General features: G+C 47.6%; 1 protein-coding gene and 1 long non-coding RNA gene across 2 annotated transcripts in view; both read right to left on the bottom strand.

Annotated features, from left to right (window-relative positions):
- LOC123094186 (uncharacterized) overlaps positions 1-72 on the bottom strand; it is a 1,809-nt gene extending 1,737 nt beyond the window's left edge. Inside the window, exon 1 of the long non-coding RNA XR_006445765.1 lies at positions 3-72. This is a non-coding gene — a long non-coding RNA (uncharacterized lncRNA). The remainder of the gene's footprint in view (positions 1-2) is intronic.
- A 109-nt stretch (positions 73-181) lies between these two features.
- Positions 182-17,638, bottom strand: LOC123089869 (uncharacterized). Its single transcript, XM_044511428.1, has 5 exons — positions 17,477-17,638; positions 5,057-5,350; positions 4,772-4,908; positions 4,612-4,683; positions 182-284 (listed from the first exon to the last, which is right to left on the bottom strand). The coding sequence occupies exons 1-5, from the start codon at positions 17,636-17,638 to the stop codon at positions 182-184; spliced, it is 768 nt and encodes a 255-aa protein (XP_044367363.1).
- Between the last annotated feature and the right edge of the window lie 238 nt (positions 17,639-17,876).

Below are 17,876 nucleotides of genomic sequence, written 5' to 3'. Positions count from 1 at the left end.
ACCTGGAGCTACACCCCTTGAGCTGCTGCACGAGGGCGTCCACCCTGTCGAAGTCCAGCACTGGCTGGTCCCTGTGAATCATAGAGCAGAGAACAGATAAGACCAGTCAGTACCCGAGACCAGAGCGAGAGATAGAGAGAGAGAGAGAGAGAGTGTGTGTGTGTGTGTGTGTAAAGAATAGTTATTGTGCAACATAGTACATAATGAGTACTGACCCTTCTTTGGTTTTTGCCTCAGGATGTAAGTACTCCACGCACGAGAGGTTGACTCTCTTAGCACCAACACTGGTTATGCCCAAAACAGGAAGATCGGAAAATCAGAAATTTATTAAATGCTACTGGGTCATGTTGATACACATAAGCACATTTGCAATGCCATAATACTATTCTCGAGGGGCCAATTCCCTTCACAATTGTCAACGCAACAAATTGTTGATAAACCAAAAAAACTAGGACTTGCATGCGATAGCAGATAAGTAGTATCATAGATTTTTAAAAACCGACAAAGTTCAACTTGCTGAGACATAAGATTGGCATGAATATCGATATTTCTCTTACACAAAACACAACTAAATTCGGCTCTTCTAATTATGGCTATACAATGGCGCGAATGACATGAGCCACGTGCCCCCATAATGCACACACCCTGCACCAATGTATCTGAGTACTCCAATAGAAAGAACATTGATGCAGTGAAGAAACCAGAATAGAACATTGGCGTTACATATAGCATATATCATTAATACAAGAATTGCTTGCAGAATGACAAATGTTTTCCTTGACGAGCTATAGCATTGCCATTGGCAGGAATACCGAAAATTCCGTTACTGGAAACACAAATATCCTCAGCTCTTGTACTTATGTGTATACGACAGCCGCAAATGACACCACACCGACACATCTGAACAGAAACAAGGACAAAACAGAAAACACTACCATGAACGGAATAGCATATCATTAATAGCAGGAATGCTCACAAGATGACAAAGTAATTCCTGTCCGAGCCATAACATTGCCCTTGGAATGAATACCAGTACTTTCGTTACACAAAACACAACTAAACTGGGCACTGCTTCAACCTACGACTACACCACAGCGCAAACACCACAAACGGCATGCCCATCTATGTTGCAGGGATACTGCACATGTGTGCCGAATCGATGGAGGATACACGTCTAGAACGGGGATACACACCCATACGCTGAGGATACACATATCCTGATGTGTCCCTTTTTTGAATTAAGAAAAATAAAAATAAAAATAAAGAGAAAACGACTGTGAGACGAAGGGGATACGGCAGGGATAGTATGGGGCTGTTACCACGATCAAGTACTTGATCCGAAGCCCATCGGGAGGCTGACGTGGGCCGCCTGATATCAGTGTCTGGTCGCTGATCGTCAAAATACACCATACGTACGAGTCCTATCAGCTATCGCCATCATCTGTCAGTTGCTGCGATCTGCCGATCTCTCTACGCCGCCGGCAACAACGACATGATGCAGCATCTCGCCGTAAGTCTCCCTGTCTCCATCCATCTACATGCATCTCCATTTTGCATGCAAGCTCCATTGCTGCTAGGCTAGCGGGCTAAGCCAAGTAGCAGTGTAAAGGAACGTGCATGTTTCATCTAGTGGTGTACAACTTAGCAATCTTGACATCATCTTCTGGTATACTGCTATATCTATTGCTTCGGTGGATTGCTTGTGTCTGATCAAACTATCCATCAAGGGTCAACATGTACTGGATTAATTTTTTTTCTCAACTGTCCGATGAATTTATATGATCATATATTTTCTCGATGTTATTGAATGGCGTCTGGATCGAACACCCAATCTTCTGTTGCTGGGTTTGGATATGGGACTGCCGATGATACATAGGAGAACCACTATTCTAATCCTAAGTTTCCCCTGTGGGTTCATGTTACACGATATGGAGGGAATGAAAGATTTGACTGCCACTTTAGTGACGGGGATTTCCCCTGTAAGTTATTCAAGAGTGAGAGCATACATCTTTGGAAGACTACAGGTGCTGGTGTGAAGATATGCACCAAAATTGCTTATCCTCTTCTTGAGAAACTTCGCAAGGAAGATCGTGAAGCTAGTGCAGCGGTAGCCAATAGTGCACCAAAAATTAAATTAATCTCCCTACCTCCTTATGAAGATCCGAGTTTGCCATTATCAGCGAAAAAAGAAAGGGAAAGCAGACCAGTATCTTGGATAGTTTTACTGCTGAAGAGAGATACATTGTTGATTCCCAGATTGCAAGGATGTTCTATATATACAGGAGATGTGCATCTTATTAATCTTATACTATGTTCTATTGTACTAGTGGTTTTCACCTTGCAAGCATGCTGATTGTGTTGCGCACTTCTATTTTATAGCACATCCCTTCAATTTGGAAAGAAACCCTGCCTCTTGCAGTTATGATTCAAAAAAAAATTGGGGGGCTATGTGCCTCCATCATATGATGCATTTTTTCAGATCAATCATATGATGCATTGAGGACCACATTTCTGCAGAAGGTGAAGTTACATGTTGAGAGGATGCTTGAGCCTATCAAGATGACATGGCTCTTCAAGGGAGTGAATATGCAAGTGATGGATGATCCTCAACGGCACCCTATTTTGAACATCATAGCTATGACATAGGGTGTTCCAATGTTCCTAGAAGCAGTGAATACTGAAAAAGAGGTAAGGCTTATTAGACAACTATTTTTACCTTCTCTTCTGCTTGTTTGTGTTGTACAATGCTCGCTGTTTGTTGCTGACAATTTCTAGTTCTTTATTTTGAATGGTGAAAACCAAGGAATACATATTTGATAGGTTGAAGGAAGTAATTGCATAGGTCATATCAAAGAATGTGGTCCAGGTTATCGCCGACAATAAATCAAATTGCAAATATGTTGGCTTGAGGATTGAAACAGATTACGAAAATATTTTCTGGACTCCATGTCTTGTGCAAACCTTCAAGCTTGTAATGAAGGACATATGTGATCCGAAGAACTTTGTTGGTGAAAATACTGAATTTAAATGGATAAAAGAAGCTGGAGATGATGCCTTCTATATGAAAAATTGGGTCTTGAATCACAACATGAGGTTGTCCATGTGCAATGTGTTCAGGAAGCACAAATTTCTTGGAATTGCAGAGACAACATTTGCAACTCTTTATATCATGTTGAAGAGATTCCTATTAATCAAGTCATGTCTTGATGAGATGGTTATTTCTGATGAGTGGAATAATTATAAAGAGGGTGATTTGGAGAAAGGATCATCCGTGAAAAAAATGATTCTTAATGAGGAGTGGTGCGATAATATAAGTTAATTCTTTCCTTCACTGAACCCGTTTGCCCGATGATAAGGACAACCGGCACAGATAAATCATTTCTCCATCTTATCTACGAGATATGGGACACCGTGATAGAGAAGGTGAAAGTTGCTACCTGTCCGGGTGAAAGAAAGGAGCACTGGGAAGCATGGTTGTACTTGTTGTAATCTAGTTCTTCCTTTTGAATTTTTTGTTCTTTTTTCTTTCTTTTATTTTTTGCTCAAAGACTTCATTCAAAAAAAGAAAAAAAAAGAATCACCATTTCATGATGTTGTTAATAACATTTTGACAGTTCGCTGGACCAAGAGTTACACTTCCCTTCATTGTATGGGACACACTGTGAACCCAAAGTATTACACTTCAAGCTGGATTGATGAAGTTCCTGGTTGTGTCAGCGGCAACAATGACGCTGAAATTACAGAAAACGGGTACTAAGCAGTTTTTTTTTTCAAATCCAGCTGACATGCGGAAAGTGAAGAAACAATTTGCTGATTTCTCACTTTTATGAATACCTTCGAAGATCCAGAAGCAATATATATATATATATATATATATATATATATATATATATATATATATATATATATATATATATATATAGAGAGAGAGAGAGAGAGAGAGAGAGAGAGAGAGAGCTAATTTTGATCCAAAGCAATGGTGGGTAACTTATGGTGTGCACACTCCGGCGTTAAAAGATTTAGCCTTGAAGCTAGTTGGGCAGCCATCATCATCCTCTTGTTTTGAGAGGAATTGGAGCACTAAAAGAAATAGGCTGGTTACTGAACGAGCTGAGAATTTGGTTTTATGCACAATAACTTATGTCTACTTTGAAGGAAGTCCAAAGATTATGAGAGTGGGACAAGCAGAATGTGGGATGTTGGTGGAGATGGTCTTGAAAGCTTAATTTCGCTGTGTTGTCGTATTTGAAGGTGTTGATCTGGCACCTGATCAGCCCGAATTTGAGCAAGAGATATGATATATAGGAGATGAAGTGTCTGAAGTTTGTAGCCTTGGCATTCAACTTGGCATTTTATAATATCTATATTCGAACTTATTATTAATTTAGTTTGTAATGCACCATTGAACTATTTTGTTCATCATCTACGCATATACTTGTCGTATCCCCGTAAGTCCATTTTTAGAAAATGCCGTTCCGGTATCCGTATCCCCGTACCCATGACAAACAAATCTGAATGTCAACATTGATGCAGCGGAGATACAAACTTAGAGTTGAAAAAAAAGGGCGGGGACAACATGGAAAGGGGGTTAATTTGTCTCGTCATCATCACCTGCTGCTGCTGCACCCCTCGAGCTTTTCCGCGATCCCCTCCACCTTGTCGTAGTCCAGCTGGGGCTGGTTCCTGCGAACATCAGAGCAGAGAAACAGACAAGATCAGTTTATAACCGAAGAGACGAGAATGACGAGACGAGAGGGAGAGGGGTGCCGACAGCAAGACGGCGATTTCGGTGAGGATCTTGTCGGCGTCGTGGAGGTAGCGTTCAATGACCTCGACGACCAGGCCCTTGCGTATCTTCCGGTACCTCCACATCACGTACAGCTGCAAGAAATACTGATCCACCGTACCCTAGATCCACCACGGCAGAGCAATGGTCAGGTCAGGTCAGGTAGCCGGCCGGCCAAAACCGATTGAAGACGGCAATTAATTCCCAGCGATTCCAGTCCACAACCACACGGGGTGTACATGGGACGTTGATTGAAGGGAGGGGACTCACCTCGGCGAACTTGGAGGCGATAAGGGTGTTGATCTCGGCCCTGATCTCGTCGGCCGACATGGCTAGGAGGTCCGGGAGGAGGCAGGCGGGCCGGGGTCGGAAGGCACGGCGTGCTGGGGAATTAGCTGCTGTGGCGTCGGCGGAATGGACGAGGAGTGGAGGGGTGATGGAGCCCCTTGTATTGCTCAGGGTCTTGCGGAGGCGTTTGCCATTGATGAGCTTGGAAACGGGAAACTGCCGCTGGATAGCGATGGCGTCGGGTGAAAGCCTTGACAGCTTGTCCGGGTTCTCAGCCTGTGTGGTCCCACCTCCAAACGGGTGCTCGGAAGGGAGCGTCTATCCGGACGATGGTCTGTAGACGGGCCGAGCTGTCAATTCAACGACGAAAAAATGTGTTCGAATTCAGCCCAAGGGCCTTGCCAAATATTCGGCTAGCCAAAAATTATAGTCATCAGACCGACGGAAACTTTGTCAAATGCACGCTGCAGGTGTTTGGAGAGGCGTCTGCGCTTATAGGTAAATTATACAGGAAGTCTTCGGCCATCTTAATCCATGGTGACGATTGTTGGGACTAACCCCGGACCAGCTCGCCATCCCTCCCTCTCGCTCGCTCGGTCGCGGACAGAGGTAGACGACGGAGAGGTGGACACCCGATTTTTTTCAGGTGACGAACGGCATTGCCGCATGTACGGCCTTTTCTATTCCCAGCTCAAACTGCTCGGTGACACACCGCATCTCACAAACTGATTACAGCCGCTTAAGTAGCAGACACACACAGTGCCGGAGGCCACTAACCTAAACCACGCACGCACACACACACACGCACGCCCACCTCCTCGAATAGCTCCTACGGATGACTCGGCCAGCATCCACTACTAAAATGACACAACTACATGCACGAACTAACCTGCTAAGAGCATCTCCAGCCGTTGCCCCCCGAGAAGGCCTGAAAATCGTCACCTAGGGGCGAGCCGGAGCAAAAATCGGCGCTAGGGACGATTGGGTCCCCATCTGTTCCGCAAAGCGCCCGCTTTTCGGCCCAGTTTCGACAACAAATCAGCCCGATATCGGCGCAAATCGGCCATTATTCGCCGTGGTTGGACGCAAATTCAATAGAAGTAATTTTTTATCACATAGTTCATTACCGAAAATCAATAGAAATCATATAGTTCAGCAACAAATAATTCAATACAAATTAAGTTCAACAAATAAAAACTCTTATTTCATCACACGTCGAGCTAGGTGTTGCTCTTGAGCCTCATAGGTACTCCACCAGATCATGCTGCAGTTGTTGATGCATCTGTGGGTCTCGGATCTCCTGACGCATATTGAGAAAGGCAGTCCAGGTTATCGGTAGCTGATGATCAACTTGCGCAAGAGTACTGTCGGTGTCAAAACCGGCGGATCTCGCGTAGGGGGTCCCGAACTGTGCGTCTAAGGCTAATGGTAACAGGAGGCGGGGGACACGATGTTTACCCAGGTTCGGGCCCTCTCTATGAAGGTAATACCCTACTTCCTGCTTGATTGATCTTGATGATATGATTATTACAAGAGTTGATCTACCACGAGATCAATGAGGCTAACCCTAGAAGCTAGCCTATGATTATGATTGTTGTTCTTGTCCTACGGACTAAACCCTCTGGTTTATATAGACACCGGAGGGGGTTAGGGTTACATCAGGTCGGTTATAGAGAAGGGAATCTACATATCCGAATCGCCAAGCTTGCCTTCCACGCAAAGGAGAGTCCCACCCGGACACGGGATGAAGTCTTCTATCTTGTATCTGCATAGTCCAACAGTCCGGCCAAGGTATATAGTCCGGATGTCTGAGGACCCCCTAATCCAGGACTCCCTCAGTAGCCCCCGAACCAGGCTTCAATGTCGATGAGTCCGGCACGCAGATTGTCTTCTGCATTGCAAGGCTGATTCTTCCTCCGAATTCTTCCAGCGTACCTGTTGCAAAGAGCAGTAACCGGCTCCTCATTTAATGTTACACTCCCTTGGCTTCTGTACTTGAATAATTTCCAGCTTCCACGTGTCAAGCGAATGTGAGGAGTCGTGGATTTTTTACACTTGCCACCCTAACTACTTAAATAAACTGTCTATTTAAAGAGACGGGGATCTTCAGATCTAATCCACACCATCCTCCCCAAGCGAAGAATCATCAGAGCGCGCCTGAAAATACCATCCCAACATGGCCGGACCCCGCAGCTCCTCCTCCCGCCCTCACAGCGCCAAGCCGGGTGATTGGGAGAAGTGCACCGCATCCCATGGTCAATTAGTGAAGCTGCAAACCCAGGGGTTCCTCCCACCTGCATACCTAGTCCCCGTCCGAGCCGGATTAGCTACTTTTGACGGCGGGGAGCAAGCGGAGATTTTCCCTAATCCATCTGCGGGGGAGCGAGTATGCCTTGTCCCTTATCTGCTGAGGGGCGTCGGATTTCCAATCCATCCATTCCTCCGCAGGTTCTTGGACTACTATGGCCTCCAGCTACATAACTTCACCCCAGACTCGATCCTGCATATCGCAGGCGATGTCGCCCTTTGCGAGCTTTTTTTGGGTTGCGAAGCTCATTTTGAGCTATGGAAGAGGTTGTTCTACCTCGTCCCTCGTAACCAAGAGGGATCAATATTCCAAGTTGGTGGAGCCGAGATATGGTGCATCGCGGGGACCGGATACCAATCCAGCACACCGAAGAAGGTATCCGAAGAATGGCCTTCCGAATGGTTCTACATAGAGGACGTCTCCCTTCCTAACCCAGTTCGAATGGGTCTTCCTGAGTTCACAAATACTCCATTGGTGAAGGGCCGCAATTGGCGTCCCCGGAGCCCCAAGGAGGAAGATAGCAGAAAGGTCCCGCAACTGATGAGCCAGATACGGATGTCTGCTACATCCGGATTAACAATAATCGAGGTTATGTCCGTATGCATAATGCGGGGGGTACAACCACTCCTGTACCGAGGGCATCCCATGTGGTACTTCAATGGTGAAGACGACGCTCCCCGATGTGGTAGGAAAGGCCCGGACTCCACCAATGCTCTAGTGAAAATACTTTCCGAGTTATTAAAGGATAAGAAGAGGAGTTCATCTGTATTAAGCCACGGGACGGATTTTCCATGTACAACCGTCCCAACTGCATAAGTTGCTACCCCTTACTCAACTCTATCCGTTCTTCCAGTCCTTTAGCATAATTTTTTTACTCTGCCCTTCCTTAACAGGAATGGCGGAAGTTTTCCAAGGAGATCAACAACCCGGCTCCACAGCAAGAGGATCGTAACCGAGCCCTTGACCCCGGATTCGAAGTGGATCTGGATATATTTGTGGAGCTTGTTGAAGGGGTGTTCTACCAGGCAAGTTGTGACGACACCGAAGTGGCCATCATTGCTGACTATCCTAGCCTCCTCCTAGTATCACATGTAGGAGACTTATTTCCAAAAAGGATTCCCTCCTTCCGCCTTACCCACAGCACAAAATGCTTATGTTTATTAAAGGGAAGGCGGTCGGCGCACCATGTCGAACCTGAGGCAACTCATGGACGGGGAGCACCTACGCCAGGTAGGCTTCCAAAAAGGAAGGCGAGCAGAAATGCGGCAGAACCATTATCAAAGAGGTATGGTTTTAAACGTGCTCCAGAACAGTCATCTTAAAGTATGACACTGTCCTTCGTGTCTTAGTAGGAAGAGCATCCGCCGGACAATATCCGGGGATCCTACTCGCCGTGCCTCCACCATCCGGGCTCTAGGGCCGGCCTCGAGGGCGGAGGTTAATATGGGAGCGACACCGGACAGCCCTCATATAGAGGATTCGGATAGAATATCCGCTACAAACTCCGAACTAGAGAGCGCCATGAATCATCGGCATTGGCGGACCACACTCCACGACCCTGATTTCTCCAAAGAAGGTTTCAATGCCTTCAGCTCGGGTGATGCGTACATCCAAGATGCTCGAGATGGGCTTGCTAGAGCCACAGACCAGTATTTGAAAGATATACGGGTAAGTAAAATATGATAATTATGTATATCATTAGCCCCATAGACTTGAAACAGTTGATACAACTGATTTAAGGATCATTCTATAAACAGGTTCTTTGAGAGAAGAATAACCTGCTATCTCAAGAGCCGGAGAGGTATCAAACCCAACTAAGGGCAAAAACTACCAAATTAAAGGGATCCAAGAAGTCCTCGACTGGTAATACTTTTCTCTATTGAAAAACGTGATCACGTATACCGGTGGTTTTGACACATTGCCGATCTGATGACAGATTCTGCAGATAATTCCGGAGTGAAACCGGATATCCTACAAGAGGATGAACAGAGAGCTCAAAGGCATCAAGATGTTGGCGAGCGTATACTTACACGGGTCAGGCATGAGAAAAATGATCTCCTGGATGCCAATACCCGTCTTAGCGTAGAATTAAAAGATGTTCACGCTCAGCTAGCTGACTCCGTGAAGGAGAATAAGAGGCTTCAACGCGGCATTTTCAGTATGTGCTCGAACGAACTATTTTATTTTATATATAATTCGGCGAAGAAATAGTATAACAACGTTATGTCTGTAGGTATGCTGACTGGCCGTCCTAGAGAGGAGATGCCCAGATGATCAGGCGATATGCTGCAAGTGCTTTTCGCAACTGCATGGGCAAGTTCGGCAGGTTATGCATGGTGTCGCCAAAGCCTTGTGGCCTTCCGTCTCCCTGCCAGGAGACATGGGGGAGCTTGTACAGCTGCTTAAGGGAGCACGGCGGCGCTTCTGACTATGGAAGATATCTGCTTGTCGACTAGGTGCGAGAGAAGCTTTAGCGATGGTAAAGACGTGGTACACCAAGCTTGATCCGAATCGTATGGCCTGGGTCGGACCTGTAGGTTCAGATGGGAACGAAATTCCCATTATCCTGGTATATGACCAGGTAGAATTAGCCGCAAAATATTCGCAGCAAGACTGTTGACTAGACAGCCTGTTGGAGGGCATAGAAGAAGAAATGTCTTACTCAAAGTGACTATGTACTTCGATGGACATATTTTGTCCCTAGCCAGATTGTAAATCATTTGTCATGGCGGACCTTTTCGCTTCGACCTCCTAACTCAACAGTCCAGAGTGTTTCTGAATACCCGCTCGGTTATAGAAACCGGGGTACGCGTGGAAACCAGGCGTAGGGTTCATAGTTGCTTGAACAGACAAGTACCCAACTAGTTATGTTATATTACATGGGTAGTAATAAACATCTTTCAGAGAGAATAGTTCCATTAAGAGTTCCTTTCCCTGGGTACGCATGCATTAATGTGCATGTCCGAACTACGGTTGAAAGCACAGTGTGTGAAAACATCTGGGGGGTTGTATTATGAAAGGTAAAAGACATCTTTAGTTCATTGGTCGAATATTCCCTTAAGACCGCTAGCTTTCGGCTTCACTCAGTCTGAGGTACACATTCGGAGGACCCAACAGTAACAATCGCAGAGGTGCTCCCCTTATGCCCTAGCCGAATTAACGGGAACGTAGGGCATAAACACAAGAGCCAGGCAACCTAGCTTGGCCATAACTTAAGTCATATCGATGCATATAATGGCGAATAAAAGGTGCATACGGAAGAAAGACACATATGCAATGAGCGTGAAGCCCAGAATGTAATTATATTAAGCTTCTGTACAAGAAGCCCCAGGTATAACGAGCGCACATATTTTAAAGTTGGTGCATCACGAGTGTGTAATTGAGTCACACTATAGCTTTAGGGCTAAAAAATAGAAGGGAGAGTATACGAATTAAAAGTAAGTAAAAAAGAACAGAGGAAAGGAGATGAACAAAGAGTTCAGCGCTAGGTGTAGAATCGTCGGAGTCTGGCCGCGTTCCATGGGTTTGGCTCGAGTCGGTTATCTGCTACGTCATGCTGGCGGTACGCTCTTCCAGTGAGAACTTTATCAATGATGAAGGGACCCTCTCATTTGGGCTTGAGCTTGTCCTTTTTCTTCTCCGGTAGGCGTAGTACTAGTTCGCCAATATTATAAGTTTTGGCCCGTACTTCTCTGCTTTGATACCTGCGAGCCTGTTGTTGATAGAATGTGGAACGTGCTTTTGCGACATCGCGCTCCTCCTAGAAGGCATCTAAATTGTCCCTCCGATCCAACTCGGCCTCTCTCTCTTCGTACATGCGCACTCGAGGTGAGTCATGAATAATATCGCAGGGCAATACAGCCTCTGCGTCGTACATCACGAAGAAGGGTGTATATCCGATAGTGCAGTTTGGCATGGTCCGTAGCCCTAGAGTATGGAGTCGAGCTCCTCGACCCAGTGCATGTCTAATTCTTTTAAGGATCGCACTAGTCTGGGTTTAATGCCACTCATAATAAGACCGTTGGTGCATTCGAGTTGACCGTTTGTTTGATGGTGATAGACAGAGGCGTAATCGAGCTTAATGCCCAAGTTGGCGCACCAAGTTTTCACCTCATCGACTTTAAAATTGGAGCCATTATCAGTGATGATGCTGTGGGGGACACCATAACGGTGTACGACACCCGATATAAAGTCTATCACTGGTCCGGATTTGGCCGTTTTAACGGGTTTGGCTTCTATTCATTTGGTGAATTTATCCACCATGACCAACAAATATTTTTTCTTATGGCTTCCCCCTTTAAGAGGTCCGACCATATCCAGCCTCCAGACAGCAAAAGGCCAAGTTATGGGGATTTTTTGAAGAGCGGTAGGCGGCATATGGCTCTGGTTGGCGAAAAGCTGACATCCGACGCAATGTTGGACGAGGTCCTGTGCGTCTGCCCGGGATGTTGGCCAATTAAAACATATACGGAAGGCCTTGCTTACAAGGGCCGGAGCTGCGGCGTGGTGACCGCCGAGTCCGGCATGAATTTCCGCCAAGAGCTGTCGCCCTTCCTCTTCGGAGATACATCTTTGAAGAACTCTGGTAGCGCTTCTCTTATAGAGTTCTCCCTCATGGACTTTATAGGCTTTAGAGCACCGAACTATGCAGCGTGCCTCGTTTCAGTCCTCGAGGAGTTCTTGCCTATTAAAGTAGGCTAAGAAGGGCTCGGTCCATGGGGCGATGACAGCCATAATTAGATGGGTCGAGGGTGTTATTTCGGTGGCGGAGCCCTCGACTATGTGAGTGTCTTCGGTATCTGGGGTTGTGTTAGGATCCGGGCTAGTATGGCCGGTCTCCCCTTGCCACACCAGGGATGGCTTAAAAAGCCTTTCCAGAAAGATGTTAGGTGGGACTAGGTCGCGCTTGGCGCCAATGCGGGCGAGAACATCCGCTGCTTGATTGTTTTCTCGAACCACATGATGGAATTTGAGCCCCTCGAATCGGGCTGACATTTTGAGGACGACATTTCGATAAGCCGCGATTTTCAGATCTTTGGCATGGAAGTCTCCATTTATTTGAGATATTGTGAGGTTTGAATCCCCACGCACTTCCAGGCGTTTGATGCCCATGGAGACGGCCATCCGAAGACCATGCAACAGAGCCTCGTATTCGGCTGCATTGTTGGAGTCTGTATATAATATTTGGAGCACGTATTGGACAGTATTTCCGGTGTGGGATGTTAGGACAACACCTACTCCCAGACCTGTAAGCATTTTAGAGCCGTCGAAGTGCATGATCCAATTTGAGTATGCACCGTACTCTTTAGGGAGTTCGGCCTCTGTCCATTCGGTGACAAACTCGGCCAGTACTTGTGATTTAATGGCCTACCATGGTTTATATGTGATGTGGAATGGGAGGAGCTCGATGCCCCACTTAGCAATCCGACCAGTTGCATCGCGGTTGTTTATTATGTCATTGAGTGGGACTTCAGAGGCCACCGTGATTTAACACTCTTGAAAGTAGTGCCGTAGTTTTGGGGATGCCATGAAGACCGCGTATGCTATTTATTGATCATGGGGTTACCAAGATTTGTATGGTGTGAGGACAATGGATACGTAGTATACCGGCTTTTGAAGCGGGAACTTGTGTCCGTCTCCTCTCGTTCGACGACGAGCGCTGCGCTCACAACTTGCTGTGTTGCGGCTATGTATAGTAACATGGGTTCACCTACGCTTGGTGCAGCCAGGATTGGATTGTTCGATAATAGAGTTTTTATTTCTTCCAGTCCGGCCGTCGCTGTGTCCGTCCACTCGAAGTGTTCGGTGCGTCGAAGAAGGCAATAGAGGGGCAGTGCCTTTTCTCCCAATCTGGATATAAAGCGGCTTAAGGCTGCCACGCATCCAGTTAGTTTCTGGATTTGTTTAAGATCTGTTGGTGTAGCCAACTCTGACAAAGCTCGGATTTTGGCGTGGTTTTCTTCAATTCCTCTATGGGAAACGATGAAACCTAACAACTTTCTGGCGGGGACGCCGAAAACACATTTTTCCGGATTGAGCTTGATGTCGTATGTTCGGAGGTTGTCGAATGTGAGCCTCAGATTGTCTATTGAAGACTCGACGTGTCTGGTCTTAATGGCCACGTTGTCCACATATGCTTCAACTATTTTGCCGATTTGTTTCTCTAGGCATGTTTGAATCATGTGTTGGTAGGTTGCCCCGGCGTTTTTAAGCCCGAAAGGCATAGTGTTGAAGGAAAAAGGGCCGTATGGAGTGATGAAGGCCGTTGCGGCTTGATCCGACTCCGCCATCTTGATTTGATGGTATCCGGAGTATGCATCGAGGAAACACAGTGAGTCGTGTCCTGCGGTAGCGTCAATGATCTGATCAATGCAGGGGAGAGGGAAGGGATCCTTCGGGAAGGCCTTGTTGAGGTCTTTAAAATCAACACACAGGCGCCAGGATTTGTCCTTCTTTGGTACCATCACCAGGTTGGCTAGCCAATCCGGGTGTTTAATTTCTCTGATGAATCCGGCTTCAAGTAGCTTGGCCAGCTCCTCTCCCATGGCTTGTCGTTTGGGTTTAGAAAAGCGTCTGAGTGCCTGTTTGACCGGTTTATATCCCATCAATATGTTGAGGCTATGCTCGGCCAGCCTACATGGGATTCCTGGCATGTCTGAGAGATGCCAGAAGAAGATGTCCCAATTCTTGCGTAGGAATGTTCGCAATGTGGCGGCGATTGTGGGGTCCAGCTATGCCCCGATGGATGCTGTCTTTGTGGAGTCCGTTGGATGGACCTGGAATTTGACTATTTCGTCCGCTAGTTTAAAGGAGGTGGACTTGGATCGTTTATTGAGTATCACGTCATCCCTGTCCACTTTGGAGCGTAACGCAGTTAGTTCTTCGGCCGCGAGGGCTTTGGGCAATGCCTCGAGGGCCAGGGCGGCGGTTTTGTTTTCGGCGCGGAGTGCTATGTCCGAATAACTGGCAAGGGTGATGATTCCATTGGGTCCGGGCATCTTGAGCTTCATGTACCCATAATGGGGTATAGCTTGGAAGCTCGCGAATGCGTCTCGCCCCAAGAGGGCATGGTATCCACTGCTGAAGGGGACCACTTGGAATATTATTTCTTCGGACCTGTAATTATCCGGCATGCCGAATACCACATCTAGTGTGATTTTTCCCGCACATCGTGCCACCCGTCCGGGAATGATTCCTCGGAAGGTAGTGCTGCTTTGCTCAATGCGGCTCTTGTCTATTTCTATTTTGTTGAGGGTTTCCTCGTAAATGAGGTTTAATCCGCTACCGCCGTCCATGAGCACTTTGGTAAGCCGGAAGCCGTCCACAATTAGACTAAGGACTAAAGCGGCTGGTGCCCGGACTGTTCTGAATTGCGGTTCATCACTAGCGTTAAAAGTTATGGTCGTGTCATTCCAAGGGTTTATTTCTGCAATTTGACAGACTTCGGCAATGCTGCGGAGTGTTCGCTTACGCCTGTTATTCGAGGCAAAAGTCTCAAAGATTGTCAACACTGTATTGTTGTTTTCTGCGGAATGGTGCTCTGCGGGACTATTGATGAGGAGATCCTCGCCGCTCTTGGCCACCTGCCGAAGTATCCAACATGCTCTAAGGCTATGTGTTGGTACAGTATCCGGTGTGGTGTGAATTTTGCATGGCCTATTGAGCCATCCCTCCAATACAGTTCCGCGCCCTGTAATGGGCTTCGACTTCTTCATGATTGGATCGGGTTGCCAATGAGGGTACACCCTTTTTGTTCGGATGAGGGGTTTAGTGAGAGCCAGTGGGTCCCAAAAGGCCGCCTAGGTTTTCCAGGGGCTTTCCATTGCGTAGTACTTCTGTACTATGGCCGCCAAGTCAGCGAAGTGTGATATGTGACGGTGTTTTATAGCATTAATAATTCCCTTGTCCGTGCAATTTCCGCAAAAGAACGAGATTGCGTCTTCCTCCCGACAGTCCTTAACCTTGTTCATTACAAGGAGGAACCTAGCCCAAAAGTGATGTACTGTCTCTTGGGGTTGTTGTTTGATATGGGAAAGATCGCTTGTATCTGGGCGGGTGGGCGGATTTAAATCCGAATCCTGACCCGGTCTGAAATCCAGAGCTTGAAGGGCTTCCGAATTTAACAATCCGGCTTCCGGGATGTTACCCAACTTTTCGGACCCACAGTCCGGTTCTAAGTCGAGGATTTGGGGCACGTCTTCCCACGAACGGGTATCCGGCTCGGTGAGCTCGGTAATCCGGACATGGTCCATCCTCTGTATGGGACGAGAGTTATCCCTTTGGTCCTCCACCACCGCTATCTGATGGGTGACCAGAGGGGAATTAATTTCCCTCTGATCGGGTTTAAGCCCAATCTGGTCGTAGTCCGTAGTGACTCCCAGGGTGGCGATGCAATCTAAGAGCTCGTTCAAAGACGATAGCTCCGTCGGATCCATCTGCTCGGCAAGTTCTGAGCTGAAGCGGACATGATTTTCGATGACCCGAGAGGTCATCATGGGCTCAACGGCCGAGCGAGCGGTCATGACGAAACCGCCCAGATGGAGGGTTTGGCCCGAGGCCAAGGCTTCCCCGGAGATGATGTTGTCCTTGATAACAAGGCGAGCCATCAACCTTATCTTCGACGTCATAGTGGAACTCTCAATGAAAGCACCAATGTCGGTGTCAAAACCGGCGGATCTTGGGTAGGGTGTCCTGAACTGTGCATCTAAGGCTAATGGTAACAGGAGGCGGGGGACATGATGTTTACACAGGTTCGGGCCCTTTCTATGGAGGTAATACCCTACTTCCTACTTGATTGATCTTGATAATATGAGTATTACAAGAGTTGATCTACCATGAGATCGATGAGGCTAACCCTAGAAGCTAGCCTATGATTATGACTGTTGTTCTTGTCCTATGGACTAAATCCTCCGGTTTATATAGACACCGGAGGGGGTTAGGGTTACATCAGGTCAATTACAGAGAAGGGAATCTACATATCCGAATCGCCAAGCTTGCCTTCCACACAAAGGAGAGTCCCACCCGGACACGGGACAAAGTCTTCTATCTTGTATCTTCATAGTCCAACAGTCCGGCCAAAGTATATAGTCCGGATGTCCGAGGACCCTGCCTGTCATATGGTTCAGTGTCAAACACTGACTCTTCCTGCTTGCTCTCAGTGATCATATTGTGCAAGATGACACAACAAGTCATGATCTCCCACATTTGATCTTTCGACCAGGTCTGAGCAGGGTACGGACAACAGCAAATCGAGATTGGAGCACACCAAATGCCCGCTCGACGTCCTTCCTGCAAGCCTCCTGAACCTTCGCCAAGTGGGAGTTCTTGCCTCCAGGCACATGGTTTGAGATAGTCTTCACAAATGTAGACCATCTCGGATAGATGCCATCAGCTAGGTAGTACCCCTTGTTGTAGTGCCGCCCATTGACCCCAAAGTTCACCAGAGGAGAATGACCTTCAACAAGCTTGACAAAGACAGGGGAGCACTGCAGGACGTTGATGTCATTGTGAGTTCCTGGCATCCCAAAGAAAGAGTGCCAAATCCAGAGGTCCTATGTGGCCACTTCCTCAAGTACCACACTGCAACCGCCTTTGGCGCCTTTGTACATCCCCTGCCAAGCAAATGGACAGTTCTTCCATTTTCCATGCATGCAGTCGATGCTTCCAAGCATCCCAAGAAATCATCTTGCTGCATTCTGTGCTAGGATCCGAGCAGTGTCTTCAGTATTGGGTGATCGCAAGTATTGCAGTCCAAACACTACCACCACTGCCCTGCAGAACTTGTAGAAACACTCAATAGTCGTGGACTTGTCCATGCGCCCATAGTCGTCGAGTGAATCAATAGGAGCTCCATATGCAAGCATCCTCACAGCTGTCGTGCACTTCTGGATTGAGGTGAATCCAAGTGTGCCGGTGCAATCCTTCTTGCACTTGAAGCAGTTGTCGAACTCCCGGATGGAATTCACAATCCTGAGGAAAAGCTTTCGGCTCATCCGATAACGGCGCCGAAATGTTTTCTTGCCGTGCAATGGAGCGTCGGTGAAGTAGTCGGAGTAGAGCATGTCGTAGCCTTCTAGACGATGCCAGTCCTTTGCTTTCAGCCGCCCCGGCGCCAAGCCACCTCGCCGCGGCTTTTCATTGCTCATGAGCAGGCTGGCGAGGGCAGCGAGGACCATGAGATGCTCCTCCTCCTGGACGTCAGCTTCGGCTTCCTCCTCCAGCAGCGCCGAGAGCGCCTCCTCGTCGTTCAAGTCCATCACCGGGCCGGGCAGACAAATTGCCGAACACCTGGCGGGCGTCATAGGTGCACAGCCGTCGGTATGCCGCCCTGCGTGGCCGGGGCACCGGACAACTTGCCCGGAAGGTGGTGAAGAGGTTGCCGTGGCGAAACCTTCTCTCCTTTTCGGCGGGGAATGGCCTACCTACCGGTGCTGGGCGGTGGCCGGCGCCGGGGTCGGCAAGGGTGGTGGCCGAGCGCGCGAGGGTGGGGGAGGT

The sequence above is a fragment of the Triticum aestivum genome, chromosome 4B, assembly GCF_018294505.1.
Source record: "Triticum aestivum cultivar Chinese Spring chromosome 4B, IWGSC CS RefSeq v2.1, whole genome shotgun sequence".
In the NCBI taxonomy this organism is placed as follows: domain Eukaryota; kingdom Viridiplantae; phylum Streptophyta; class Magnoliopsida; order Poales; family Poaceae; genus Triticum; species Triticum aestivum.
Note: the sequence above shows the minus strand (reverse complement) of the source record. Positions and strands in the feature narration are given on the sequence as shown.